Source organism: Ovis canadensis, chromosome 6, assembly GCF_042477335.2.
Source record: "Ovis canadensis isolate MfBH-ARS-UI-01 breed Bighorn chromosome 6, ARS-UI_OviCan_v2, whole genome shotgun sequence".
In the NCBI taxonomy this organism is placed as follows: Eukaryota; Metazoa; Chordata; class Mammalia; order Artiodactyla; family Bovidae; genus Ovis; species Ovis canadensis.
The window spans coordinates 61,083,045-61,110,770 of NC_091250.1; the positions used below are offsets into that span (position 1 = coordinate 61,083,045).

At 40.2% G+C, this 27,726-nt stretch overlaps 1 protein-coding gene across 5 annotated transcripts in view; it reads left to right on the top strand.

The window, feature by feature from the left end:
* The first annotated feature begins 13,942 nt into the window (after window positions 1-13,942).
* Window positions 13,943-27,726, top strand: part of ZCCHC4 (zinc finger CCHC-type containing 4) — a 62,306-nt gene continuing 48,522 nt past the window's right edge. For all 5 annotated transcript variants that reach the window (XR_011257686.1, XM_069593798.1, XM_069593800.1 and 2 more), the window contains exons 1-3: window positions 13,943-14,105; window positions 14,870-14,988; window positions 15,706-15,788. Coding sequence is in view for 4 of the 5 variants with exons in the window: in XM_069593798.1 (XP_069449899.1) it covers window positions 13,979-14,105; window positions 14,870-14,988; window positions 15,706-15,788 (329 nt within the window). In the remaining variant the exon portion in view is untranslated. The remainder of the gene's footprint in view (window positions 14,106-14,869; window positions 14,989-15,705; window positions 15,789-27,726) is intronic.

The following is a 27,726-nucleotide window of genomic DNA, read 5'->3' on the forward strand; positions in this document are numbered from 1 at the left end:
CAGATAAAGGTCATTCTACTTACCACAAGGTGGTTGCTACTAAGAAAATTAACAACAACAAAAAAATCCTATTTATTATATACACCATATTCAAATATCTTCAATTATTCACCAAGTATATATTTTATAGCTGGGTTTCTTTGAATTGAGATCCAATCAAATTTCATACTTTTTTTTTTTTTTTGTATCTTTTCATTGAGAACAGTCCCTTCACTTTCCCCATGACGTTACCTTTTGGGATATCCCCCATTCTAGATCTGTCTCATTATTTCCTCTTAGTGTTCTACTTGATCCTCTATCCCCTGTATTTTCTCTAAACTGGAAGTGAGATCTGAAAGCTTAAATAGGTTCAGGTTAAACATTTTTGGCAATATTTTCCAAGTGATCCTGCATACTTCATAATGCATTTATATCAGGAATTAGATAAGAGATTTAATTTTTTTAATTAATTTTAATTGGAAGCTAATTACAATATTGTAGTGGTTTTTGCCACACATTGACATGAATCAGCCACGGGTGTACATATGTCCCCCATCCCGAACCCCACCCCCTCCCTCCCTCCCCATCCCATCCCTCTGGGTTGTCCCAGTGCACCAGCTTTGAGTGCCCTGTTTCATTCATCAAACTTGGACTGGTGGTCTGTTTCACATATGGTCATATACATGTTTCAATGCTGTTATCTCAAATCATCCCACCTTAGCCTTTTCCAAGAGTCCAAAAGTCTGTTCTTTATAGCTGTGTCTCTTTTGCTGTCTCTCATATAGGGTCGTTGTTACCATTTTTCTAAATTCCATATATATGTGTTAATATACTGTTATTGGTGTTTTTCTTCTTACTTCACTCTGTATAATAGGCTCCAATTTCATCCACCTCATTAGAACTGATTCAAATGTGTTCTTTTTAATAGCTGAGTAATATTCCTTTGTGTATATATATGTACTACAACTTTCTTATCCATTCATCTGCCTATGGACATCTAGGTTGCTTCCATGTCCTAGCTATTGTAAACAGTGCTAAAATGAACATTGGGGTACACATGTCTCTTTCAATTCTGGTTTCCTCACTGTGTATGCCCAGCAGTGGGATTGCTGGGTTGTACGGCAGTTCTATTTTCAGTTTTTAAAGGAATCTCCACACTGTTCTCCATAGTAGCTGTACTAGTTGGCATTCACACCAACAGTGTAAAAGGGTTCCCTTTCCACCACACCCTCTCCAGCATTTATTGTTTGTAGACTTTTTGATAGCAGCCATTCTGACCACCATGAGATGGTACCTCATTGTGGTTTTGATTTGCATTTCTCTGATAAGGAGTGATGTTGAGCATCTTTTCATGTGTTTGTTAGCCATCTATATGTCTTCTTTGGAGAAATGTCTGTTTAGTTCTTTGGCCCATTTTTTGATTGGGTTGTTTATTTTTATGGTATTGAGCTGCATGAATGGCAGCCCACGCCAGTACTCTTACCTGGAAAATCCCATGGACAGAGGAGCCTGGTAGGCTGCAGTCCATGGGGTCGCTAGGAGTCAGACAAGACTGAGCAACTTCACTTTCACTTTCATGCATTGGAGAAGGAAATGGCAACCCACTCCAATATTCTTGCCTGGAGAACCCCAGGGACAGGGGAGCCTGGTGGGCTGCCATCTATGGGATCGCACAGAATGGGACACAACTGAAGCAACTTAGCAGCAGCAGAAGCAGCAGAGCTGGAATGAGCTGCTTGTATATTTTTGAGATTAATTCTTTGTCAGTTGCTTTGATTGCTATTATTTTCTCCCACTCTGAAGACTGTCTTTTCACTTTGTTTATAGTTTCCTTTGTTGTGCAAATGCTTTTAAGTTTAATTAGGTCCCATTTGTTTATTTTTGCTTTTATTTCCATTACTCTGGGAGGTGGGTCATAGAGGATCTTGCTGTGGATTACATCAGAGAGTGTTTTGCCTAGGTTTTCCTCTAGGATTTTTATAGTTTCTGGCCTTACATTTAGATCTTTAATCCATTTTGAGTTTATTTTTGTGTATGGTGTTAGAAAGTGTTCTAGTTTCATTCTTTTACAGGTGGTTGACCAGTTTTCCCAGCACCATTTGTTAAAGAGATTGTCATTTCTTCATTATATATTCTTGCCTCCTTTGTCAAAGATAAGGTGTCCATAGGTGCGTGGGTTTATCTCTGGGCTTTCTATTTTGTTCCATTGATCTATGTTTCTGTCTTTGTGCCAGTACCATACTGTCTTGATGACTGTGGCTTTGTAGTATAGCCTGAAGTCAGGCAGGTTAATTCCTCCAGTTCCATTTTTCTTTCTCAAGATTGCTCTGGCTGTTTGAGGTTTTTTGTATTTCCACACAAATTGTGAAATTATTTGTTCTTAGCTCTGTGAAAAATACTGTTGGTAACTTGATAGGGACTGCATTGAATATAGATTGCTTTGGGTCGTATACTCATTTTCACTATATTGATTCTTCCTATCCATGAACATGATATAATATTTCTCCAACTATTTTTATCAACAAATTCATCATGGTAGGGGAGAAAATCCCAAAAAAGCCAGAGAGCCATGCCAGCAAGAACTCTTTTCACAAATCAAAATATATTCTTGTCTATGGAGCATGGCTAGATTTCCTTCCACTCCCATTTACTTGAAAACTTAATTCTTGTCCCATCTTTTTTTTTAATCAATGAATTTTACTTATTTAGCTCTCTTTTTTGATGATAATGATAATGATGCTGAGTTGGTTTCCATCAAACAAATGTTCTAATCTCTCATAATATCAAAAGAATATTTTCATGAATGGTGGTAATTAAGCATAAAATCTCAGGAACAAAATATATAACTTGGAACAAAGTTGTGTTTAACTTTTGCTGCATTTATCCATTGCTGGGAGCTATTTTGCTTTTCTCGGTGCTTCTTATATGAAGATCCCTAAATGTTAAGTGTGCCCATGGATTGAACTGTGAAAATACATAACACAAATACATGTATCTAAGCAAAAGTGAAAGTGAATGTGAAGTTGCTCAGTCATGTCCAACTCTTTGTGACCCTGTGGACTGTAGCCCACCAGTCTCCTCTGTCCATGGGATTCTCCAGGCAAAAATACTAGAGTGGGTTGCCATTTCCTTCTCCAGGGGATCTTCCCAACTCAGGGATCGAACCCGGGTCTCCTACATTGCAGGCAGATGCTTTATCCTCTGAGCCACCAGTGCATTATTAATCAGCATCATTTTGTATTCAGTAAGTTTTGACCTGCTTCAGCTGAAGCTGAAGCTCCAATATTTTGGTCACCTGATGCAAAGAGCCGACTTATTAGAAAAGACCCTGATGCTGGGTAAGACTGAAGGCAGGAGGAGAATAGGATGACAGAGGATGAGATAGTTGGATGGCATCACCGACTTGATGTACATGAGTTTGAGCAAGCTCTGGAAGATGATGAAGCACAGGGAAGCCTGGCCTGCGGCAGTCCATGCGGTCACAAAGAGTCAGACACAACTGAGCGACTGAACAAAACTGCTTCAGAATATATATAAAAAGTTTTTTGATGAAAAGTAAATCCTTAGGCTTGAAGTTTTTATTCTAATACTAACTAATTTTATTCTAACTTTTATTTTATTACAACAGATGTAACTTTTGTCATTTTGAAATACTCTAAACTTATGTTCTAACATTGCTTATCTTCAATAATTAAAAGGCAGGCCACAGTTCTCTTTGGCCTGAGAGTCTGAGATTGAGAGAGACCTGTATTTAAGCCCTGGCTCCATCCTTCATTAGCTCAGTGCCCCTGGGCAGATTGGGCAATCTCTCAGAACAACTTTCTCTCCACATGTAAATTACAAGAGCTAATGCTAACTTCAGAGTTTGCAACGAGGATGAAACATAATATATAGGTATTTTGTGGAAAGTGCAGTACAAATTCTGTTATAGATTTGGTTGCTATCCGAGCAGCTGTCTGTGTGTATTAATGGCACTTTTGGATTTTAGGTTTTAGATGATAAAGCACACATCTGTGTTTATGGGTTTGGATTACTGCATACATTTCTGGATTGAATATCATGTTTCCTGGAGCATGGTGACAGATTGGGAATCGAAGGCTATTTTAAAGTTTTCTGTTGTGTGACACCTGGGGTTGATCTGGGATCGAGAAGAAAAGGCACCTGAGGTCACTGGGTAACACTGAGAGCTTTATGCAAACCTGACTCCCTAGAAATTAAATGACATTTCAAAAAGTATTTGCTCAGAATCCTGACACTCCTTTCCAGCCAGTGAAATGCTAACCTGGCAGTCGGTGGCTGGTACTTCTGCAGGTCGTCTTGTGGGGTTTTTTAAGACCCGAAAATTGAAAGCACATGATATAAAAAAGAAGCTGCTAATCTATTCTGTATGCAAAAAGATGTGTTTATTTTTCCTTTGACTCCAGGAACCCTGGCTGCTCCTCAGCTCTGGATACACAACCCCCACCTGACCGTTAAGCCTTCTGAAACTACTGAAGCTTTCAGAAACAGTAGAAAAACCAGGTAGCTTTGCCTTCTGCAAGAGTCAGAAAGTTGTGTAAACATTTGGGGCTGATCCCCCGGCAGCTGGAACTGGTTTAACCAGATTCAGTGAGGCTTGTGCAGAAATGTCTGTCTGGGTGAAGAAGCCTGCCTTTAATCTCAGTGGGCCTTTGGGAACAATCCAGAAAGCTGCTCTACCCTTCGAGTGTTTGTTTTAAGTTGTGGCACTTATAGGTAATCAGGAACTGCCTTTCACCCAAGGCACTGGTTTAAACCAAGGTTGCCACCACGCTGGCACAGTGTTTAAGCAGTTTAACATTCAGCTACACTGGCTCTCTGCGCAGCAGGTGAGGAATTGCAAGTGCACACTTCCATCAATCTCTAGACTAAATGCTGCTCATTTACTAGGACAACATCCACCCTATGTTTTGAGGGCAAATATTACTATTTATTATTTTAAAAGTTCAAAAGTCTGTGGTTCAAAGAGGGCAAGTTGTCATTGCTGGTGTGGAAATTTGATATATAGAGGAATGCAGTAGGAAAAAGTCTTTAACTGAATAAAGAGATGGAAAGGTAACAGAATACGCCACTTTGGCTTAAGCATGATTTGGAGCTTAAGGCAATTGAGAATCAGCAGATACAAGAAAAGCTCACTGTCCTCTTATTTACCTAAAAGGGGGACATGCTCTGTAAAGATAACTTGTAAAGATGCCCCCCCTTCACTCCCTCGCTCCCCGCCACCTCCCTTCTCTATCAAGAACAGAAATAAACCACTAGAGATAATTCTAGATCCTTGTTTACCATTAGTTTCACCATCTCCTTGCCTTCCGGAAATTTGCCATCCACAGGAGCTCAAAGTACTTCTCATATCTTATGTCTCTAAATATATACTGTTCTTTTGTCAAGAGATTGAATATAAGCCTAGGTTCTAACACCTCTGAGAGAGACTCACTTCTAATGTTCCCATGTGTATGGTTGACAAAAAATGTTCATAAATGTCTGCTTGTTTTATCTTATTAACCTAGTTTTTTTTTTTTTTTAAGTTTAATTTGTAGGGCCTCAGCCAGAGAACACAAGATGAGTAAAGAAAAAGAATTTTTTCTTTTTCTTTCCCTACAAGATGAACTAGATTCTAGTGGAGTTTCTATCCATAGTTTGGGGAGGTTGAGTTTCTCATGTATGTAATACGTATATTATATATATATATATACACTATGTGTGGGTATGTGTGTGTGTTTGTTCACTTATTTAACTGTGCTACCACTTATGAAATTTCTTATTCAGCCGTGTACTATGTTGCGTGTTTTTTGTGCTGTGTAAACATCTGTTTGCTCCTCCGTATCTACTCTCCGCCTTCCCCCCTCTGCTCTATGTTCTGGGAGGCTGACCTTCATGGACACCATCAGCAGGCATCTCCACATCTCATTTCTGTGTTTTTTTTTGTTTGCTTGTTATCTTTCTTTCTTTCTTTTTTTTTTTTTTTTTTTGCCCATAAGAGATGAAAAGATGAAAGATCTGAGGGCCAAAGGAAGAAAGTGAGGTTGGATATTCATTCCCCCAGCTTCTTCCCTGTGGGCCTGTCATGGCTGGCTGAGGCCCTCTGCTGAAGGCCATCACTCTGCAGGGCTGTTTCTTCCATATAATTATTCTCTTTGGGTTTCCAGTAACTTCCTTGGCCCTGTAGATCTGGGGTGGAAATAACTTCCTGTTATTAACAGCCCTAAGGGAATACCCTTTCCCTGGGTAGTTCACCTTAACTCTGCCCGCAACCTGGTAAACAGTCCCCTTACAAGACTTCCTTCAGTTACCCCACTTGAATGTGCCATCTGTTTCCTGTCAGGATCCAAAAGGTGCACATGTGCTTTCATTTCATTATTACATATAGTAAACCTGAGAAAGACTCAGAGATGCTGAGCAACTTGCCTGAAGTGGGTGGCATAATTAATTTGTGAACGGTGGAGCAGGATTCGAAGGGGGCTCTGTGTGGTTCAGTGACCCACCCTCACCAGGCTGAGCTGTATGAGCTGGATGACCTCTATGGTCCCAACCGTTCCCCTTTGTCCTCTTTTCATAAAAAATACTTTGCTGACCCCCTTGACTCCCCCAAAATGAAATTCATAGATGAGGCAGTCTAACTAAACACCTAATTTTTAATAAAATAAAATGTACAAAATATTTTAAAAGGACAGTTACTTATAATAGAGTATATATTTCACATGTAAGTGCTTGGCATGACCACACTGTTACATGATAATGTAGCTGTCAGGTGTACATGCTTACTTTATTTTTTTGTAAAATAATTTTATTTATTTATTTATTGTTGGTTGTGCTAGGTCTTCACTGCTGCTCAGGCTTTCTCCAGTTGCAGCTGAGTGGGGGCTATTCTGTATTTACGGTGCTTAGGTTTTTCATTGTGGCGGCTTCTCTTGTTGTGGAGCACCGGCCACTAGTGCCACCTGGGAGTGGTTGGAAACAGTACCACCAGACACTTGGTTGCCCCAGCGAAGAGTGCTTTTGTGGTAGACTGTGTCACTGCCTCCAGTTCTTCAGCTCTTTGTGACCTATTCCCTTTGCCTTGTAACTTATCAATGTTTGACCAAGTGACCTGCTTGAGTCAAAAGAATGAGGCAGAAGTGACAGTGCAGCTGGAAGCCTAGGCCAAGCTCGTCTGTTTCTTCTAGCTGTACTGCATTTCTGTCATTCTCATGAGAACAACGTGCCCAAGCTGGCCAGTTGGTTACAGTAGGAGGCTGAGGCACACATGGAGAAGAGCTGAGTCATGCTTGTCAAGGTGGATGTAGATCACCTAGACAATGACTTAGCTTAGGTAAGATTAGAGAGCTGAACCCCTCTGCTATAAGAAATCTCTGAGATGACAAAATGGACCTGTAGCAGCTTCTTTTGCAGGCATTCCAGCAGAAGCTCCAAGTCATCTGCCCAAACCCAAGCCAGTCTTTATGGTTATTTGTACTCTCAAACTACAATGGACTAAGGACTTCCCTGATAAAAGTGGTTAAGAATCTGCTTTCCAATGCAGGGGATGCAGGTTTGGTCCCTGGTTGGGGAACTAAGATCCCACATGCTATGGGCCGACTAAGCCCAGATGCTTCAACTAGAGAAGCCTGAGTACTGCAATGAAGAACCTGAACCCTGCTTCGAAGACTTAGCACAGCCAAAAAAACACAAACTACAATGGACCCAAACTGGGGATGGTTGTTTTCCCAAAGGAAACTGGAATTCTGTTAGAGAAGGTAGAGAAGACAGTGAACCACTACCAAGTGCTTCACCCATCTTCTGTGCAGGAGATTTGGGGACTGAGGGCTTTTATCATGGCTTCATCCATGTTCTCTGCAGGAAATTTGGGGACTGAGGGCTTTTATCCAGAAAGTCAATGAGTAAGACTTCCTGATCTCCATAGGAAGATCACCAGTTTGTCCTCTGTTCAGGGTGGAGGACCAAAATCGAGTGTCTCTTAGCATTAAAGATCATGCTCTGAGATGGAAATGTGACAAGGGTCTGTCTCAGAGTCCTGTTAAGACTTGAGCTTTTTTCTGCTCAAGGATTTTTGTGTACAAACTAAAAATATTATGAAACAATAAAATGAAACATTAAATTAAAGCTCATATACATGGCCTCTCCAGCAAAGAACCAACATATGCTATTTAACATTTTGTTGTCCAGTTGCTCAGTCGTGACCGACTCTTTGTGACCCCATGGGCTGCAGCATGCTAGGCTTCCCTGTCCTTCACCACCTCCTGGAGCTTGCTCAAACTTATGTTCATTGAGTCTGTATGTCACTCAACCACCTCGTCCTCTGTCAGCCCCTTCTCCTCAGGGAGCAGGTTCAACCCCTGGCTGGGGAACTAAGATCCCATGTGCTGCGAATAAGACCTGGTGCAGACAAAGATGTAGTTTCCAAAGGAGAGTAGAAGCAAACCTGGAAGACATTTAAAGAGGCAGAGGCTGGTATTTGAGAACATATTTATTCAGTTCAGGTCAGTTCAGTTGCTCAGTCATCTCCGACTCTTTGCAACCCCGTGAATCGCAGCACGCCACGCCTCCCTGTCCATCACCATCTCCTGGAGTTCACTAAAACTCACGTCCATCGAGTTGGCGATGCCATCCAGCCATCTCATCCTCTGTTGTCCCCTTCGCCTCCTGCCCCCAATCCCTCCCAGCATCAGACTCTTTTCCAATGAGTCAACTCTTTGCATGATGTGGCCAAAGTACTGGAGTTTCAGCTTTAGCATCATTCCTTCCAAAGAACATCCAGGGCTGATCTCCTTCAGAATGGACTAGTTGGATCTCCTTGCAGTCCAAGGGACTCTCAAGAGTCTTCTCCAACACCACAGTTCAGAAGCATCAATTCTTCGGTGATCAGCCTTCTTCACAGTCCAACTCTCACATCCATACAAGACCACTGGAAAAACCATAGCCTTGACTAGACGGACCTTCGTTGGCAAAGTAATGTCTCTGCTCTTCAATATGCTATCTAGGTTGGTCATAACTTTTTTTCCAAGGATGCAGTCTTCCCCAGCATCAGGGTCTTTTCCAGTGAGTCAGTTCTTCCCATCAGGTGGCTTTTAATTTCATGGCTGCAGTCACCATCTGCAGTGATTTTGGAGCCCCCCAAAATAAAGTCTGACACGGTTTCCACTGTTTCCATATCTATTTCCCATGAAGTGATGGGACCGGATGCCATGATCTTCGTTTTCTGAATGTTGAGCTTTAAGCCAAATTTTTCACTCTCCTCTTTCACTTTCATCAAGAGGCTTTTTAGTTCCTCTTCACTTTCTGCCATTAACCACCCCCCCTCAAAAAAAATTGGTAATTATTTCTGGTGATATGATTTCATGAATTCAAGTGCAAATTTTGCAAACAAGCTTTTTAAGGATTACAAATATGTACCTATAAGCCAAAACTTTAAAAATAGAGGTGTTACTGCTAATGTGAATGAATAATTATGGCTTGAGATATATCCAAAAGTACCATCAACAGCAGGTCCTGAAAGTTTCCTAACTGGAGATGTAGAAGTGCAGATAATGTGCTCCAGAAATCCATGCTAGAGTACTTGAAAAGGGGCATTGTTATGTCAAAGACCAGATGCTACAGGTGCAGGTGAAGATCTGAGTGAAACTATTCCATAAAAAGTGCAGGTAAAGAGCAGTATTTCTAAATTAATATACATTAGTATTAAATGAGTGAGTCTAAATATGTATGAGTAGCATCATTTTTTTTATACATACTATCAGTTTAGTTCAGTCTCTCAGTCGTGTCTGACTCTCTGCGACCCCATGGACTGCAGCATGCCAGGCCTCACTTTCCATCACAAACTCCTGGAGTTTACTCAAACTCATGTCCATTGAGTTGGTGATGCCATCCAACCATCTCATCCTCTGTTGTCCCCTTCTCCTCCCGCCTTCAGTCTTCCCCAGCATCAGGGTCTTTTCCATTGAGTCAGTTCTTCCCATCAGGTGGCCAAAATATTGGAGTATCGGCTTCAACATCAGTCCTTTCAATGAATATTCAGGACAGATTTCCTTTAGGATGGACTGGTTGGATCTCCTTGCAGTCCAAGGACTCTTAAGAGTCTTCTCCAACACCACAGTTCAAAAGCATCAATTCTTTGGCACATAGCTTTCTTTATAGTCCAGCTCTCACATCCATACATGACTACTGGAAAAAAAAATAGCTTTGACTAGATGGACCTTTGTTGGCAAAGTAATGTCTGCTTTTCAATACGCTGTCTACGTCGGTCATAACTTTTCTTCCAAGGAGTAAGCGTCTTTTAATTTCATGGCTGCAGTCACCATCTGCAGTGATTTTGGAGCCCCCCAAAATAAAGTCTGTCACTGTTTCCACTGTTTCTCCATCTAATTGCCATGAAGTGAAGGGACTGGATGCCATGATCTTTGTATTCTGAATGTTGAGCTTTAAGCCAACTTTTTCACTTTCCTCTTTCAGTTTCATCAAGAGGCTCTTTAGTACTTCTTTGCTTTCTGCCATAAGGGTAGTGTCATCTACATATCTGAGGGTATTGATATTTCTCCCGGCAATCTTGATTCCAGCTCATGCTTCCTCCAGCCCAGCGTTTCTCATGATGTACTCTGCATATAAGATAAATAAGCAGGGTGACAATAAACAGACTTGATGTACGCCTTTTCCTATTTGGAACCAGTCTGTTGTTCCATGCCCAGTTCTATCTGTTGCTTCCTGACCTGCATACAGATTTCTCAAGAGGCAGGTCAGGTGGTCTGGTATTCCCATCTCTTGAAGAACTTTCCACAGGTTGTTGTGATCCACACAGTCAAAGGCTTTGGCATAGTCAACAAAGGAGAAAATAGGAATAGATGTATTTCTGGAGCTCTCTTGCTTTTCTGATGACCCAATGGATGTTGGCAATTTGATCTCTGGTTCCTCTACCTTCTCTAACACCAGCTTGAACATCTGGAAGTTCACGGTTCATGTATTGTTGATGCCTGGCTTGGAGAATTTTGAGCATTACTTTACTAGTGTGTGAGACGAGTGCAATTGTGTGGTAGTTTGAGTATTCTTTGGCATTGCCTTTCTTTGGGATTGGAATGAAAACTGACCTTTCCCAGTCCTGTGGCCACTGCTGAGTTTTCCAAATTTGCTGGCATATTGAGTGCAGCACTTTCACAGCATCATCTTTCAGGATTTGAAATAGCTCAATTGGAATTCCATCACCTCCACTAGCTTTGTTCATAGTGATGCTTCCTAAGGCCCACTTGACTTCACATTCCAGGATGTCTGGCTCTAGGTGAGTGATCACACCGTCATGGTTATCTGGGTCATGAAGATCTTGTTTGTATAGTTCTGCATATTCTTGCCACCTCTTCTTTTTTTTTTTTTTTTTTGCCACCTCTTCTTAATATCTTCTTCTACTGTTAGGTCCATACAATTTCTGCCCTTTATTGAGCCCATCTTTGGATGAAATGTTCCCTTGGTATCTTGAATTTTCTTGAAGAGATCTCTAGTCTTTCACGTTTTATTGTTTTCCTCTATTTCTTTGCAATGATCACTGAGGAAGGCTTTCTTTTCTTTCCTTGCTATTCTTTGGAACTCTGCATTCAAATGGGCATATCTTTCCTGTTCTCCTTTGCTTTTTGCTTCTCTTCTTTTCACAGCGATTTTAAGGCCTCCCAGATAGCCATTTTGCTTTTTTGCATTTCTTTTTTTGGGGGGGATGGTCTTGCTCCCTGTCTCCTGTACAATGTCATGAACCTCTGTCCATAGTTCATCAGGCACTCTGTCTAGCAGATCTAGTCCCTTAAATCTATTTCTCACTTTCCCTGTATAATCATAAGGGATTTGATTTAGGTCATACCTGAATGGCCTAGTGGTTTTCCCTACTCTCTTCAACTTTAGTCTGAATTTGGCAATAAGGAGTTCATGATCTGAGTCACAGTCAGCTCCCTGTCTTGTTTTTGCTGACTGGATAGAGGTTCTCCATCTTTGGCTGCAGAAAATATAATCAATATGATTTCGGTGTTGACCATCTGGTGATGTCCATGTGCAGAGTCTTCTCTTGTGTTGTTGGAAGAGGGTGTTTGCTATGACAAGTGCGTTGTCTTGGCAAAACTCTATTAGCCTTTGCCGTGCTTTATTCTGTACTCCAAGGCCAAATTTGCCTGTTACTCCAGGTGTTTCTTGACTTTCTACTTTTGCATTTCAGTCCTTTATAATGAATAGGACATCTTTTTTGAGTGTTACTTCTAGAAGGTCTTGTAGGTGTTCATAGAACCGTTCAACTTCAGCTTCTTCAGCATTACTGGTTGGGGCATAGACTTGGATTACTGTGATATTGAATGGTTTGCCTTGGAAATGAACAGAGATCATTCTGTCATTTTTGAAATTGCATCCAAGTACTGCATTTCAGACGCATTTGTTGACTATGATGGCAACTCCATTTCTGCTAAGGGATTCTTGCCCACAGTAGTAGATATAATGGTCATCTGAGTGAAATTCACCTATTCCAGCCCACTTTGGTTCACCGATTTCTAAAATATCAACGTTCATTCTTGCCATCTCCTGTTTGACCACTTGCAATTTGCCTTGATTCATGGACCTAACTGTCCAGGTTCCTATGCAATATTGCTCTTTACAGCATTGGACCTTACTTCCATTACCAGTTACCTCCACAACTGGGTGTTGTTTTTGCTTTGCCTCTCTCTTCATTCTTTCTGGAGTTATTTCTCCACTCTTCTCCAGTAGCATATTGGGCACCTGCTGACCTGGGGCATTCATCTCTCAGTGTCCTATCTTTCTGCCTTTTCATACTGTTCATGGGGTTCTCAGGGCAAGAATACTGAAGTGGTTTGCCTTTCCCTTCTGCAGTGGACCACATTTTGTCAGAACTCTCTACCATGATCCGTCCATCTTGGTTAGCCCTACACAACAAGGATCATAGTTTCATTGAGTTAGACAAGGCTGTGGTGCATGTGATCAATTTGATTAGTTTTCTGTGATTGTGGTTTTCAGTCTGTCTGCCCTCTGATAGAGAAGGATAAGAGGCTTATGGAAGCTTCCTGATGGGATAGACTGACTGAGGGGGAAAGTGGGTCTTATTCTGATGGGCGGGGCCATGCTCAGTAAATCTTTAATTCAATTTTCTGTTGATGGGTGGAGCTCTGTATATATATAGTATATATTACATACTATAGACATTGACTGTTTCATCTACAATATTCATGTGTTTACTGCAGTTACATAATAAGTCTTGAAACTGGGTAAACTAATTTCTCCTACTTCATTTTTTTTCAAAATTGTTTAGCCTATTGTAGTTTTCTCACCTATCCTTATGAATTTCAGAATAATATTGTCCAAATCTACAAACATCTGACAAAGATATGCTGTAAATATGGGTATAAGTGACATTTTTACTAAGTTGAGTCTTCAGCTATTTTTATCAGTCGTGGCTGGTGATGGTGGTTATGTTGCCTTTTGGATTTTTAACCAGACCAAATCTTTGCTGCTAAGAGTCATCTGCGGTCATAATCTTCACAGAGTGTAAGGGGAAACTCCCGGACCTCATGGACTATACAGTCTGTGGAATTCTCAAGGCCAGGATACTGGAGTGGGTAGCCTTTCCCATCTCCAGGGGATTTTTGCAACCCAGGGATAGAACCCAAGTCTCCCCCATTTCAGGTGATTCTTTACCAGCTCCTGGCTATATTCTTACGCAAGGAGGGTACTCACGGATCCTAAGGTACTAAGGCTGAGGCAGAAAATAGGTGAGCTTACTGCACAGGGTCCAACAAGTTGCCTGTCAACCCATCCCGTCTCCCACTCACTCCCAGGAGAGGGACCTCCTAGCCTCCAGCTAGCAAGGGACAGGGTTTAGGGGCATGACTTCCGCTCCAGCGGCCGAAGTTCCTCCTAGCAGCGTGGGGGCGCTCTAAAGTGGTTGCAGGCCCAAGCGGCGCTCTTTCTCAGCCTCTTTGGTCCGGACTGAGGCTTTCGGGACGGCGGTGGGAAGATGGCGACCTCCAGGGACCAGCTTGGAACCTTGGAGGCAGAGGGGAGCTCGGGTCATCGGGGATACTCGGGAGTCGAGGTGGTGCTTTCTTCTGATCCTGCCACCCCCGCCCCGCTGTGCCCTCACGGTGGGTCCGCGTCTGGGCTCAGCCTGGCTGTCTGGCGCCAAGGGGCGTGGTTAGCCTGAGGGTGCCTGGGGCATTTAGGGCTCCCGAATTTTTATCTGCCTCTCTCTCCCACTGAGTATGGTTCTAGAAGACGCTCCTTCCTCTGGAAGTTGTGCTTTTCCACTTACTTAAGAAACCTTCAAAGAAGCCTTCTTGTGATTTTGGCTCCATCGCGGTTACGTCTTTTTTGAAGGGACGAGGCAGAGGCTAGGCACAAAGGATGTATGTTATTGAGTAATTCCCATTGCGAAGTACTTTGATATTTCATTTGTTGATTTGCTTTATTTTTAGTTAAAAAAAAGTTAGGGAGGCGCGAAATCATGAATTCTTGCTTAGAAACCAGACCCAGTTTTTCTCTAACTCGGGGAGAGAGAGTGTGTCCAAATCTAAATGCTAAGAGTTTTACTGAAAAGGTAACTGAGCGGAGGTAACAAAGTGCTCAGTTGTTCGAACTCTGTTGTTGTGTCAGGACCTAGACGGTTCACCATGTGGACTGCAACTGTACTGACACTAGCGTTTTCTTTCTGGAGAGACTGGTTTTCGAAATATATTTCCTAAGTAGTCAGTGCCTGAATGTTGTGACTTTCGGTTAAAAAAAAAATTATCGAAGTATTGCATTTAATTATGACAACCTATGCATAAAACTAAAACATTTTATTTGAGGTCGGTGAAAACTAGAAACTTGATATCGATGACTGACATGTTTTTTCTTATTATGGAACTAGGACCCACTCTTCTGTTTGCAAAAGTGAACCAAGGGAAAGAAGAAACACGGAGGTTTTATGCCTGTTCAGCTTGTAGAGATAGAAAAGATTGTAATTTTTTTCAATGGGAAGATGAAAAGGTATATCAGCTTTCTGGATATATTTATTTATTTTTGATGTGTGTGACATTTTGTTGAGAATGTATGAGATAAACCTCTTAAGAGATGAAGATACCATGTTTTTTGGTCCAGAGATTGGAGTTTATATTTACTTTGAACTTACTCTGACTACTGATGTCTTAAACTACTGTCTCAAAGAATGAATTTCCTTTAAAACTTTCTGAGGTATTAATACTGAGTTTGCAAATATAGATTTCTTCCTGAAGAATGCAGGTCATGATCATTCCAGGAAATGTTTTAGAAAAACCCTTTTTGGGAAGCGTTTGCATCAAACATCCTTTTTTCAGCTACTGGATGGCTGAGGAAGGCACTTAGAGATACATTTATGAGCTTGGTATCCTCTTGGCTTAGTGCCAATTCAAGTTTCTGAAAGTTTTGACTAGAAAACTTTCAGCTTTGTTAGGTTTATTGGGAAACAGTCTGTGTGCCACTCTTTTGTAGACTTTTTAAGATCACTGTGTCTGAATTAATCTCTCAGTGATTCAATACATTGTTTGCTGTTTCAAACTGGTCTAGAGTTTCCCCAGCTTAATGTCTTTTGTTTTCCCCCGAAATGAATGCTTGTTTACAGCTTTGAGCTGCCTGAGTTTTTGGCTTCTTGGTGTTCGAATATGATACTTTATCTAGGATGTTAGCCAGTTTGATGATTTACTAAGTGGATTTTGTACTATCTTTCAGTTGTCAGGAGCCAGACTTGCTGCCCGGGAAGCCCATAACCGAAGCTGTCAGCCTCCTTTATCCCGAGCTCAGTGTGTGGAAAGGTACTGATGGGGTGTCACTTTTAATTTATTATCCCATTGTTGATTTTTTTCTCTGTGCCTTTAAGTTTACTTTAAGTAATTAGTGTATTTTTGTTGTGGTAAAATGTATATTTAACATTTAGCAATTCAGTTCAGTCCAGTCGCTCAGTCGTATCCAACTCTTTGTGACCCCGTGAACCACAGCATACCAGGCCTCCCTGTCTATCACCAACTCTCTGAGTACACCCAAATCCATGTCCATTGAGTTGGTGATGCCATTCAACCATCTCATCCTCTGTCGTCCCCTTCTCCTCCTGCCCTCAATCCCTCCCAGCATCAAGATCTTTTCAGATGAGTCAGCTCTTTGCATGAGGTAGCCAAAGTACTGGAGTTTCAGCTTCAACATCAGTCCTTCCAATGAACACCCAGGACTGATCTCCTTTAGAATGGACTGGTTGGATCTCCTTGCAGTCCAAGGGACTCTCAAGAGTCTTCTCCAACATCACAGTTCAAAAGCATCAATTCTTTGGCGCTCAGCTTTCTTTAGTCCAACTCTCAAATCCGTACATGACCACTGGAAAAACCATAGCCTTGACTAGACTGACCTTTGTTGGCAAAGTAATATCTCTGCTTTTTAATATGCTGTTTAGGACTTCACTTTTCACTTTCATGCATTGGAGGAGGAAATGGCAACGCACTCCAGTGTTCTTGCCTGGAGAATCCCGGGGACAGGGGAACCTGGTGGGCTGCTGTCTGTGGGGTCGTACAGAGTCGAACATGATTGAAGCGACTCAGCAGCAGCAGCAGCAGGTTGGTCATACCTTTCCTTCCAAGGAGGAAGCGTCTTTTAACTTCATGGCTGCAGTCACCATCTGCAGTGATTTTGGAGCCCCAAAAATAAAGTCAGCCACTGTTTCCACTGTTTCCCCATCTATTTACCATGAAGTGATGGGACCGGATGCTATGATCTTAGTTTTCCGAATGTTGAGCTTTAAGCCAACTTTTTCACTCTCCCCTTTCACTTTCATCAAGAGGCTCTTTAATTCTTCTTCACTTTCTGCCATAAGGGTGGTGTCATCTGCATATCTGAGGTTATTGATATTTCTTCCAGCAGTCTTGATTCTAGCTTGTGCTTCCTCTAGCCCAGCGTTTCTCAAGATGTACCCTGTATATAAGTTAAATAAGCAGGGTGACAGTGTACAGCCTTGACATACTCCTTTTCCTATTTGGAACCAGTCTGTTGTTCTATGTCCAGTTCTATCTGTTGCTTCCTGACCTGCATATAGATTTCTCAAGGGGCAGGTCAGGTGGTCTGGTATTTCCATCTCTTTCAGAATTTTCCACAGTTTGTTGTGATCCACATAGCCAAAGGCTTTGGCATAGTCAATAAAGCAGAAATAGATGTTTTTCTAGAACTCTGTTGCTTTTTCCATGATCCAGTGGATGTTGGCAATTTGATCTCTGGTTCCTCTGCCTTTTCTAAAACCAGCTTGAACATCTGGAAGTTCACAGTTCACGTATTGCTGAAGCCTGGCTTGGAGTATTTCAAGCATTACTTTACTAGCATGTGAGATGAGTGCAATTGTGCAGTAGTTTGAGCATTCTTTGGCATTGCGTTTCTGATCACATGGACCACAGCCTTGTCTAACTCAGTGAAACTGAGCCATGCCCTGTGGGGCCACCCAAGACGGGTGAGTCATGGTGGAGAGGTCTGACAGAATGTGGTCCACTGGAGAAGGGAATGGCAAACCACTTCAGTATTCTTGCCTCGAGAACCCCATGAACAGTGTGAAAAGGCAAAAAGATAGGATACTGAAAGATGAACTCCCCAGGTCGGTAGGTGCCCAGTATGCTACTGGAGATCAGTGGAGAAATAACTCCAGAAAGAATGAAGGGATGGAGCCAAAGCAAAATCAACACCCAGTTGTGAATGGGACTGGTGACGGAATCAAGGTCCGATGATGTAAAGAGTAACATTGCACAGGAACCTGGAATGTTAGGTCCATGAATCAATGCAGATTGGAAGTGATCAAACAGGAGATGACGAAAGTGAATGTCGACATTCTAGGAATCAGCAAACTAAAATGGACTGGAATGGGGGAATTTAACTCCGATGACCATTATATCTACTGCTGTGGGCAGGAATCCTTTAGAAGAAATGGAGTAGCCATCATAGTCAACAAAAGAGTCTGAAATGCAGGACTTGGATGCAGTCTCAAAAATGACAGAATAAAGTGGTGATAATTATATTAACAGTGTTGTGCAACCATCACCACTACGTTTCATCACCCCAAACAAATTCTGTCACTGTTAAGTAATAACTCTCCATTGAACCTTCCTCCAGTCTGTGATAACCTCTAATCTACTTTTTGTCTCTATGAATTTGACCATTCTAGGTACTTCAGATAACAGAATAATCTGTATTTGTCCTGTTGTGTCTGGCTTATTTCACTTATAGTAGTGTTTTCAAGGCTTATCCATGTTGTAGCATGTATTAAAACTTCATCCTTTTTATGGCTGAATGACATTCATTTGTGTATGTGTACCACATCTTGTCTATCCATCAGTGGATACCCAGATGTTTCCACCTTTTGGCCGTTGTATGTAATAGTCAACACATGTTGGTGTATGAATAGTTTGAGTCCCTGTTTTCATTTCTTTGTGTACATCCCTAGAAGTAGAATTACTGGATCATCATGGCATCTGGTCCCATCACTTTATGGGAAGTAGATGGGGAAACAGTGGAAACAGTGTCAGACTTTATTTTTTTGGGCTCCAAAATCACTGCAGATGGTGACTGCAGCCATGAAATTAAAAGACGCTTACTCCTTGGAAGAAAAGTTATTACCAACCTAGATAGACTATTTAAAAGCAGAGACATTACTTTGCCGACTAAGGTCCGTCTAGTCAAGGCTGTGGTTTTTCCAGTGGTCATGTATGGATGTGAGAGTTGGACTGTGAAGAAGGCTGAGCGCCAGAGAATTGATGCGTTTGAACTGTGGTGTTGGAGAAGACTCTTGAGAGTCCCTTGGACTGTAAGGAGATCCAACCAGTCCATTCTAAAGGAGATCAGCCCTGGGTGTTCTTTGGAAGGAATGATGCTAAAGCTGAAACTCCAGTACTTTGGCCACCTCATGCGAAGAGTTGACTCATTGGAAAAGACTTTGATGCTGGGAGGGATTGGGGGCAGGAGGAGAAGGGGACGACAGAGGATGAGATGGCTGGATGGCATCACTGACTCGATGGACGTGAGTCTGAGTGAACTCCGAGAGTTGGTGATGGACAGGGAGGCCTGGCGTGCTGCGATTCATGGGGTCGCAAAGAGTTGGACATGAGTGAGCGACTGAACTGAATTGAACTGATGATAATACTGTTTAGTTTTTGAGAAATTGCCAACCCGTTTTCTACAGTAGCTTCAACGTTTTATATCACCCCCCGACCCCCAGCAATGTAGGAGGGTTCCAATTTCTGCATGTCTTTGCTAACATGTATTATTATTATTTTTTGCTAGGATAGCCATCCTAGCAGTTGTGTCTTTGATTTTCTGTTTCCTTCTGTATTGATTTTTGTTTCCTTCTGTATTAATTTTTGTTTCCTTCTGTGTTAATGGTGTTGACCATCTTTTCAAATGCATTTTGGCCATTTATATATCTTCTTGGAGAAATGTCTATTCATGTCCTTTGCCTACTTTACCAAGGTCATTACTGTTTTTGTAGTTGAGCTGCAGGAGTTCTTTATATGTTCTAGGTGTGTGTGTGTGCATGCACTCAGTCGCGCCTGACTCTTTGTGACCCCAAGGACTGTAGCTCGCCAGGCTCCTCTGCCCATGGGATTCTCGGGCAAGAATATTGGAGTGGGTTGCCATATATTACTCCAGGGGATCTTCGCAACCCGTGGATTGAACCTGAATCCCTTGTGTCTCTTGCTTTGGCAGGGGGATTCTTTACCACAAGAGTGTATCAAAGGGTCTCATCTTTCAAATTTTTTTGTTGTTGTTGCATGTGCTTTTGTTATCATAGCTAAGAATCATTGCCAAATCCAGTTTCATGATACTGTAATCTTCTTTATTGAAATAGTATTAATAAAAGAACTAAAATTTTTTTTTTAAACTATAACATCTGTCTTTAAAAATCTGCAGTTTTAAAATGTTTTATTGGGTTAACTGGAATTGAGTCACAGGTTTAATTTGTTGGTAAACTTGTGAAGAAAATTCATCCCTTTCCTTTGTGGTAGGCATCGTGCTGTATGTGCTGGGGGAAGCTTCGTTCAAAGCCTCTAGTCTGGGTTGCTAATGACAAACGGGTTTTCACTCTTGTGACAGCTCTTTCTGGTTACCTGGGTTGCTGTGTTGAGAAAGATTCTGAAGTCTTGTCTAGCTTAAGTGGAAAGGATACTGGGATCTGTTAAAAGTGTCTTCCTGAGCTTTTAAAGTCCTTTGATGGAGGTGACTTTTTTAAAGATAGCTTGATTGCCCCTTAACTACAGTACTTAGTGATATCTACTTAATTTATGGGAATTAACTTGATATCTTCTTAATTTATGGGAATTAAATCAACAATGAAAAATGTTGAAAGGAGAATTGATGAAAATTGGGTACCACTGAGCCAGGCATCATGTGAGGTGTTTTCCATGTGAAGTGAAGTGAAATGAAAGTCACTCAGTTGTGTCCGACTCTTTGTGACCCCAGGAACTGTAGCCCACCAGGCTCCTCTGTCCATGGGATTCTCCAGGCAAGAATACTGGAGTGGGTTGCTGTTTCCTACTCCATGAGATACTATTTAATCCTGCCAAGGTGGTTTAGATGAAACTTGTGGCTTGGAGAAGTTAAGTTAACCTCATCAACTTCATACTACTAGAATGACTGAGCAGTGACTCAAACTTATGCCTCTCTGATTCTGAAGTAGTATTTTTAAGCATATAATTCAGTTCAGTTCAGTCGCTCAGTCATGTCCTACTCTTTGCAACCCCATGAATCACAGCACACCAGGCCTCCCTGTCCATCACCAACTCCCGGAGTTTACCCAAACTAATGTCCATCGAGTCAGTGATGCCATCCAGCCATCTCATCCTTGGTCGTCCTCTTCTCCTCCTGCCCCCAATCCCTCCCAGCATCAGGGTCTTTTCCGATGAGTCAGCTCTTCACATGAGGTGGCCAAAGTATTGGAGTTTCAGCTTTAGCATCAGTCCTTCCAGTGAACACCCAGGACTGATCTCCTTAGGATGGACTGGTTGGATCTCCTTGCAGTCCAAGGGACTCTCAAGAGTCTTCTCCAACACCACAGTTCAAAGGCATCAATTCTTCGGAACTCAAAGCAGATAGTAATTAATATATGATGTGTAGTAGTTTAATTTAAGGAGATTTGAGGATATAAAAGTTATATAGAGATATATTATTATGAGGTTATCATAATGAGATAGAATAAATGCAGAAAGTAGAAAGTAGGTTTTTCCCTTTGAAGCCATCACTTTGGTCATTTTCTAGTACTTTCCCCCTGGCCTTTTTCCTGTGCAAAGGGGTTGTGGTCATAATGTGTACTTACTTTTGTACTCTACCATATCACTTTTAGCTAATAAGCATGTATTTCATGTTATTGCATAAAAATACTGGTGATTCAGTTAAACTCCGTAAGAAAATTTACATGATTTTCTTTCCTTACATAATAAGATTTTAGCCTGGAGCTAAACCACTGTGCAAATCTTTGTACTGCCAGAGTATGGTTTTTGATACTGAAGAATTTTTGAAATACATATTTCATGATAATTAGAAATAAAAACACTGGCTAGAATATGAAAATATTAAAATTTTTTCAAAAGGTTATTTCCTGGGGGCTGTAATTTCATCTGTTCTAGTACTGATAATTGAGAGCTTGTCTTAAATCATCTGTGATCCAAAACCTCAGATTTTGTTCCCCAGGCCTCTGTCCATTTATCTATCCTTCCATCCATCCAATCATTTATTCATTCTTTGTTGAGGACTCAAAAAAAACTTAAAATGCTACTAATAATGGAGTTGAGATATATTTAAAAATAATACACTGCAAAGAAGATGTACTATGTTGCCAGTATTCTTAGAAAAACTGTACTGTGAAAGGTCAGAAGCTTTACACATTATTTGTGCCTTCACTAACTGATTCAGTGTAAGGATATGGTATTTAAATAGATTTTGGAGGATTGGTAAAAGTTTACACTTTTTGAAGTGCAGTGTCATTGATTTTACTGCATCACTTTATAGCTGATGCTCTTATTTATGCTTTCTTATTTGCTTGCTTCAGAGTGAAAAGTTTGAAATTAATCATTCTTCAAAATTAAAAATGTTGCCTTTCTCAAACCAAAGCTTATTAAATTACCTGTTCTATGCTATTAATTGCTTATTCTTTTAGTGTGTCTTCAGTTTGAGACTAGCAAATTATTCTTGCGTGTAATGGACCTAAGGATGACATACTATTACTTGAGATTATAATTGTTTTCTAATTTAATTTTATACAACTCATTTGTGTTATCTTATTAAGTAACTATATTTGAAAGTGTTAAAATGCATTTAAACATTATACCTATTTTATAAAGCAAACTTTTCATCTGTTACTGTGACATAGCATTAGCTTTTCATTGATTTAGTTTTGAAATTGTTAAAAGAACAATTGTAGTTATTGAGATAAATAGACTTTTGTTACTTGATTTTTATTATGGAACTGGCAGTGCTGTACAGACTTCTAAGTTCTACAGTATAGGATTTGATAATCATTTTCCTAATTTTACTCTTTGAACCATGCTTTATATTTCACATGTGTTCAGCTGACTGGTTTATATTTTGTGCCTGAAACTTGACTTTCCTTACAGTTTTTAGCTGCCTGTTATGTATTCTATTATGTAGTATGTTGGCATCTTTATCATGATCCCTGAAGTCTTAGAGAAGATTTATTTTAATGCTAAAATCAGCATTAATTTATGTGCATCCAGATAGTTTTGTTTAGTTGGTAATTCATTTGGTTATATTTTTTTCAGAGCTCATTTAAACTCAGATTTTCAAGGTCTGCTATTAGGGAAATGCCATAAACATAATTTGTCTACTCTTGGAAAGACAAATGGAACATCAAATGGAGATCAATAAAAGTGACATTCAGAATGCTAGCCTGCAGTTTGTGAGTCATGCTGAGCCGTGCAGCAGAATGAATTTCTTCTTGCCCCCGGGAGTGTGTAGTAAGTACAGATGAGGAGGGAGCACTGAGTAATCCTTCGCTCTGGAGAGTCTCATGTTCTTCCTGCCAAGCTTAAAAAAAGCTCTTGTGTCTGAATGTTACATAAAGCCACGTCGTTGAATGATGACGTAATTTTGAATAGAAATATGCCTAAGATCTCAGTTGATCTTGTCAAGAGAAGGTTACTAAACTAGCAATAAAAACTTTCTGAAGGATAGCTTTGACCAGACACAAAATATGTAAGTGGAGGTTCATTTAACATTGTTCTTTTTCTTTTCTTAAAAATAATTAAACTTAGTGGCTTAAGATAGTTCCGTGTAGTTAGTGAATTGCCACACTAGCCCCTGGCTTTGAACTTTCATCTCTTCCTGGTGATTTGCACTTTGTCCTGCCTTCAGTTGGCTTCAGTGGGTGTGTGATAGGCCTGTTTTTAAGTAGCAGAAGCTGACATAGCATTATCTCTTTGGGGAGCTTCCTTTCTCCTTTTTCCTGTAAAGCCTTTGATTGCTTTTGTCTTTCATTCAATGATGAGTGTTTACTTCTCTGATATCAAAAGTGTGCTTCGGTTTCCAGGGCTTCTTCAGGTGGTGCTAGCAGTAAAGAACCCGCCTGCCAATGCAGGAGTTGTAAGAGATGTGGGTTTGACCCCTGGGTTGAGAAGATCTCCTGGAGAAGGGCATGGCAACCGACTCTAGTATTAACGCCTGGAGAATCCCAAGGACAGAGGAGCCTAGCGGGCTACAGTCCATAGGGTCGCAAAGAGTCAGACACAACTGAAGCAACTTACGTGCTTCCGCTCTGTTGCTCTGGTTTGGTCCTTGACTGCAGGCACAATAACTTTGTGTGTCAGGACTGAGTCATAGGATGATGGCAGTGACGCTCCACCTACAGTCTGGCTGATGGCAGTTTTAAATCATGTCTCAATATCCTCGATGCTAAAATATGAAAATGTATGCATCTTCTGCTAAGTCGCTTCAGTAGATGTGATGAAATAGGTTGATTGGATTTTGCTTTTGTGATCCAGTCTTTCTTCTAATGGGTGGGTTTATTTAGCCCATTTTAATGGTAGGTATGATAGATACGCTTGGTCCTGGTTTTGCTGTATGATATTTATTGCTTCTTTTTATTCTCTTTCACTCTATGGTCTATGTTTGCTTTTTTTGACGTGCGTTTCTTCTGTATTATTGTTTTCATGGTTGCCTTTGTGGTTTTTTAAACCAGATTTAATTTTTTTTATATATTGCCCTCATCTAAAAATGAGAAATGGTGACTTTATATATTTCTTCTTCTGTCTTTCCTTCTCTATAGTTACTATCTGATTTCAGTTGATTATTTCTTTTTAAGGTTAACCTCATACCTTTGATTGTTGCTTATAGCACTTTTACTTGATTTTTCAGTTTTAAATTATATCTTTTGGCCTATGGCTCTAAAACATGAGAAAATCAGTATGCTTCTACTAACTCCCACTTTCTCTTCCCCTTCCTTTGCTGGTTTTATTTGGATTTTGTTTCCATTTTATACTCTGATACTCATATTTTTTTCTCATTTTAGTCTGTGGTCAAATGGATTTAGTGCTGACTGACAGTCTACTGTTGTTTCATTTGGCTGAAATTTATCCTCCAGCAGTTTTCATTCTTTCATAAAAAAACCTTTGATTAATTAAAAAATAACTGACATCAAAATATCCATGTGGCTATTGTGTGATTCCATTTATATTAAAACATGTATTAATCATAATAACTTCTTTACTGTACAACTTTTGTTTTCCAATAGCTAATAACAGTTTTGGGCTTATTTGTTTTGTATGACTATCTGTTTAATTATTTATGTGCTTCAGAAATGATTCAATTGCAAACTCTCTGCCTGTTGTCTGAACTCTCTCAAAACATTCAGATGTAGCATAATCTCTCAGCTTCACCTTCTTGAAGAAATCTGAACTGCTCCTGACTGGAAAAGTTGCCCTTTCTCCTTGACATCCAGCTGTCCAGCAGTTTCTGCATGAAGTAACCAGATTACATAACTGTATAACCCCTATTCTTCCAAGTCCAAAAATATTTAATGCCTTTATTCTTTGTTGTTGTGGGTTTTTTTTTACAATTAGAAATTTAATCTCTATTTTTTCTTTTACACATATATATATTTTAATTAAAGTATACTTGATTTACAATGTGTTAATTTCTGGTGTACAGTAAAGTGATTTGGTTTTATATGTTGTTGATCAGTTGCTAAGTTGTGTCCAACTCTTTGTGACCCCATGGACTAAAGCACTCCCAACTCCCCTGTCCTGCACTATCACCTGGAGTTTGCTCAGATTCATGTCCATTGAATTGGTAATGTCATCCAACCATCTCATCCTCTACTGCCCTCTTCTACTTCCCCCTCAATCTTTCCCAGCATCAGGGTTTTTTTTCAGTGAGTTTCGGCTCTTCACATCAGGTTGCCGCAGAATCGGAGCTTCAGCTTCAGCATCAGTCCTTCCAATGAATATTTAGGGTTAATTTCCTTGAGGATTGACTGATTTGAACTCCTTGCGATCCAAGGACTCTCAAGAGTCTTCTGCAGAATTGCAGTTCAAAAGCATCTATTCTTCAGCGCTCAGCCTTCTTTATGGTCCAACTCTCACATCCGTACATGACTACTGGAGAAACAAACCGTAACTTTGGCTGTATAGACCTTTGTCAGCAAAGTAATGTCTCTGCTTTTTAATACACTGTTTAGGTTGGTCATAGCTTTCCTTCCAAGGAACAAGCATCTTTTAATTTCATGGCTGCAGTCACTGTCTGCAGTCATTTTGGAGCCTAAGAAAATAAACTCTATCACTGTTTTCATTTTTTCCGCATCTGTTTGCCATGAAGTGATGGGACCAGCTGCCATGATCTTCATTTTTTGAATGTTGAGTTTTAAGCCAGCTTTTTCACTCCTCTTTTACCCTCAGTAAGAGGCTCTTTAGTTCTCTTCACTTTCTGCCATTAGAGTTTTTTATATATATATATATATATATATATGTGTGTGTGTGTGTATATATATATATATATATATATTAGTTTTTCAGATTTGTCTCCATTATAGTTTATTACAAGATACTGAATATAGTTTGCTATGCTCTACAGTAGAGCCTTGTTGCTTCTTTTTTATGTATAGCAGTGTACATTTACTAATCCCAAACTCCTAATTTCTCTCTCCCTACCCTCCTTTCCCCTGAGGTAACCATAAGTTTTTTTCTATGATTGTGTCACTCCTTTGTTCTTGAATGGCATTGTATTTAAATATAAAATTATTCAGGTGTGTATTTTCCTTGGGATTTTGCAGGATTGCTTCATGTACTCCAGAGCAGTGCTTCTTAATGATCTGTGTTAAAGGGTCAGTGTTTTGTTTGTTTGCTTGATTTATATTTTTATTCACAGTTCACGGGGATTAGATACTTCTATAATATAATAAAAATATAATTAGAAAATAAGATGGAAAAGAAGATATACAAATGCAAGCCCACATTTTTTATTATTAGACTGAACAGACATAAAGTACTCTGCCTAAATGGTATCAAAGTTTCTAAACACGTACTCTTAATGTCTGTCTTTGTCTGGTCAGGAACTAGACGCACATGTTGGCCAGCTCCAGTGCCTGGCCTCTTTGCAGAGCGCTGTTGTAGAGTTAAGTAAGTACTGTAGATGTCTGGGGCCAGTTTGATTTGTTATCACTCAGCAGTTGACTTGATCTTTTCTCTTTGTGCTTTGAAATCTTGTATTTCTGTAAATATCTTTATGCTGATACTTCATTGATAGGATTCTAGGTTGGGAATATATTTTCTTCAGAATTTGGAAGGCAGTGTTCCAGCTTCTTTTGTCTTCCTTATAGCTGTTGAGAAGTTCAGGTTCAACAAGTTCATGTTCAGCAAGTTCATTCCTGATCTCTTCTGTGTGACCTGTGACTTTTTTGATCCCTCCATCAATTTTTTAGAATCTTTATTCTTAGAGATGTGATATGTCATGAGGGTCTATCTTGATGTGAGTCAGTTTTGTTTTATTTTGCTGGGTGTTAGGTAAATCCTTGCAAACTGGAAACTCATTTTCTTGAAGTCTGAGAAATTTCCCTAATTATGTCCCCAATGTCAAAGCATGAAAAACCGAGTGTTATATGATTTTATGGCTGAGTAAAACCCAATTCTTGGTGATCTTCTGGAGTTGTCTTTTTTTTTTTTTTGAGTTTGACTCTTGCCTTTCCTTTAAAGTGCTTTTTAACACCTTTGACTTAGGAAAATTTCAAGCATACACAAGAGAAGAGAGAGCAGTGTAAAGAGCCTCCTTTATTCTTTGCAGTATAAAAAGCCTGCCCTCACACCTAGCTTCATCAGTCACCAATATGAGGCTAATTTTGTTCCACCTGTACCCTCTACCCTCACCTTCAACCTGGAAATTGTATAGTTCTACCCAGAAATACTTCTCTATGTATAACAAGAGATAAGGCCTTTAAAAACATGATCACAATAATACTTAAAACGTAAACAGTTTCTTAATATTATGTATCATGTGCAGTTAGAAATCAACATTTCTGTTTACCTCATAAATGCCATTTTATAATTGGTCTGTTCATATCAGGATCCAGACAACCTTCACATAGTGTAATTGGTTGATATTTCTCATTCATTGAAGAATGAGAGTCATTTGTCTGATAGACTTTCCATATCTGAATTTGATTGATTAAATCCTACAATGTCATCGAACTTTTCTTCTATCCCTTGTATTTCTTGGAGAGTAGCGTGTCAC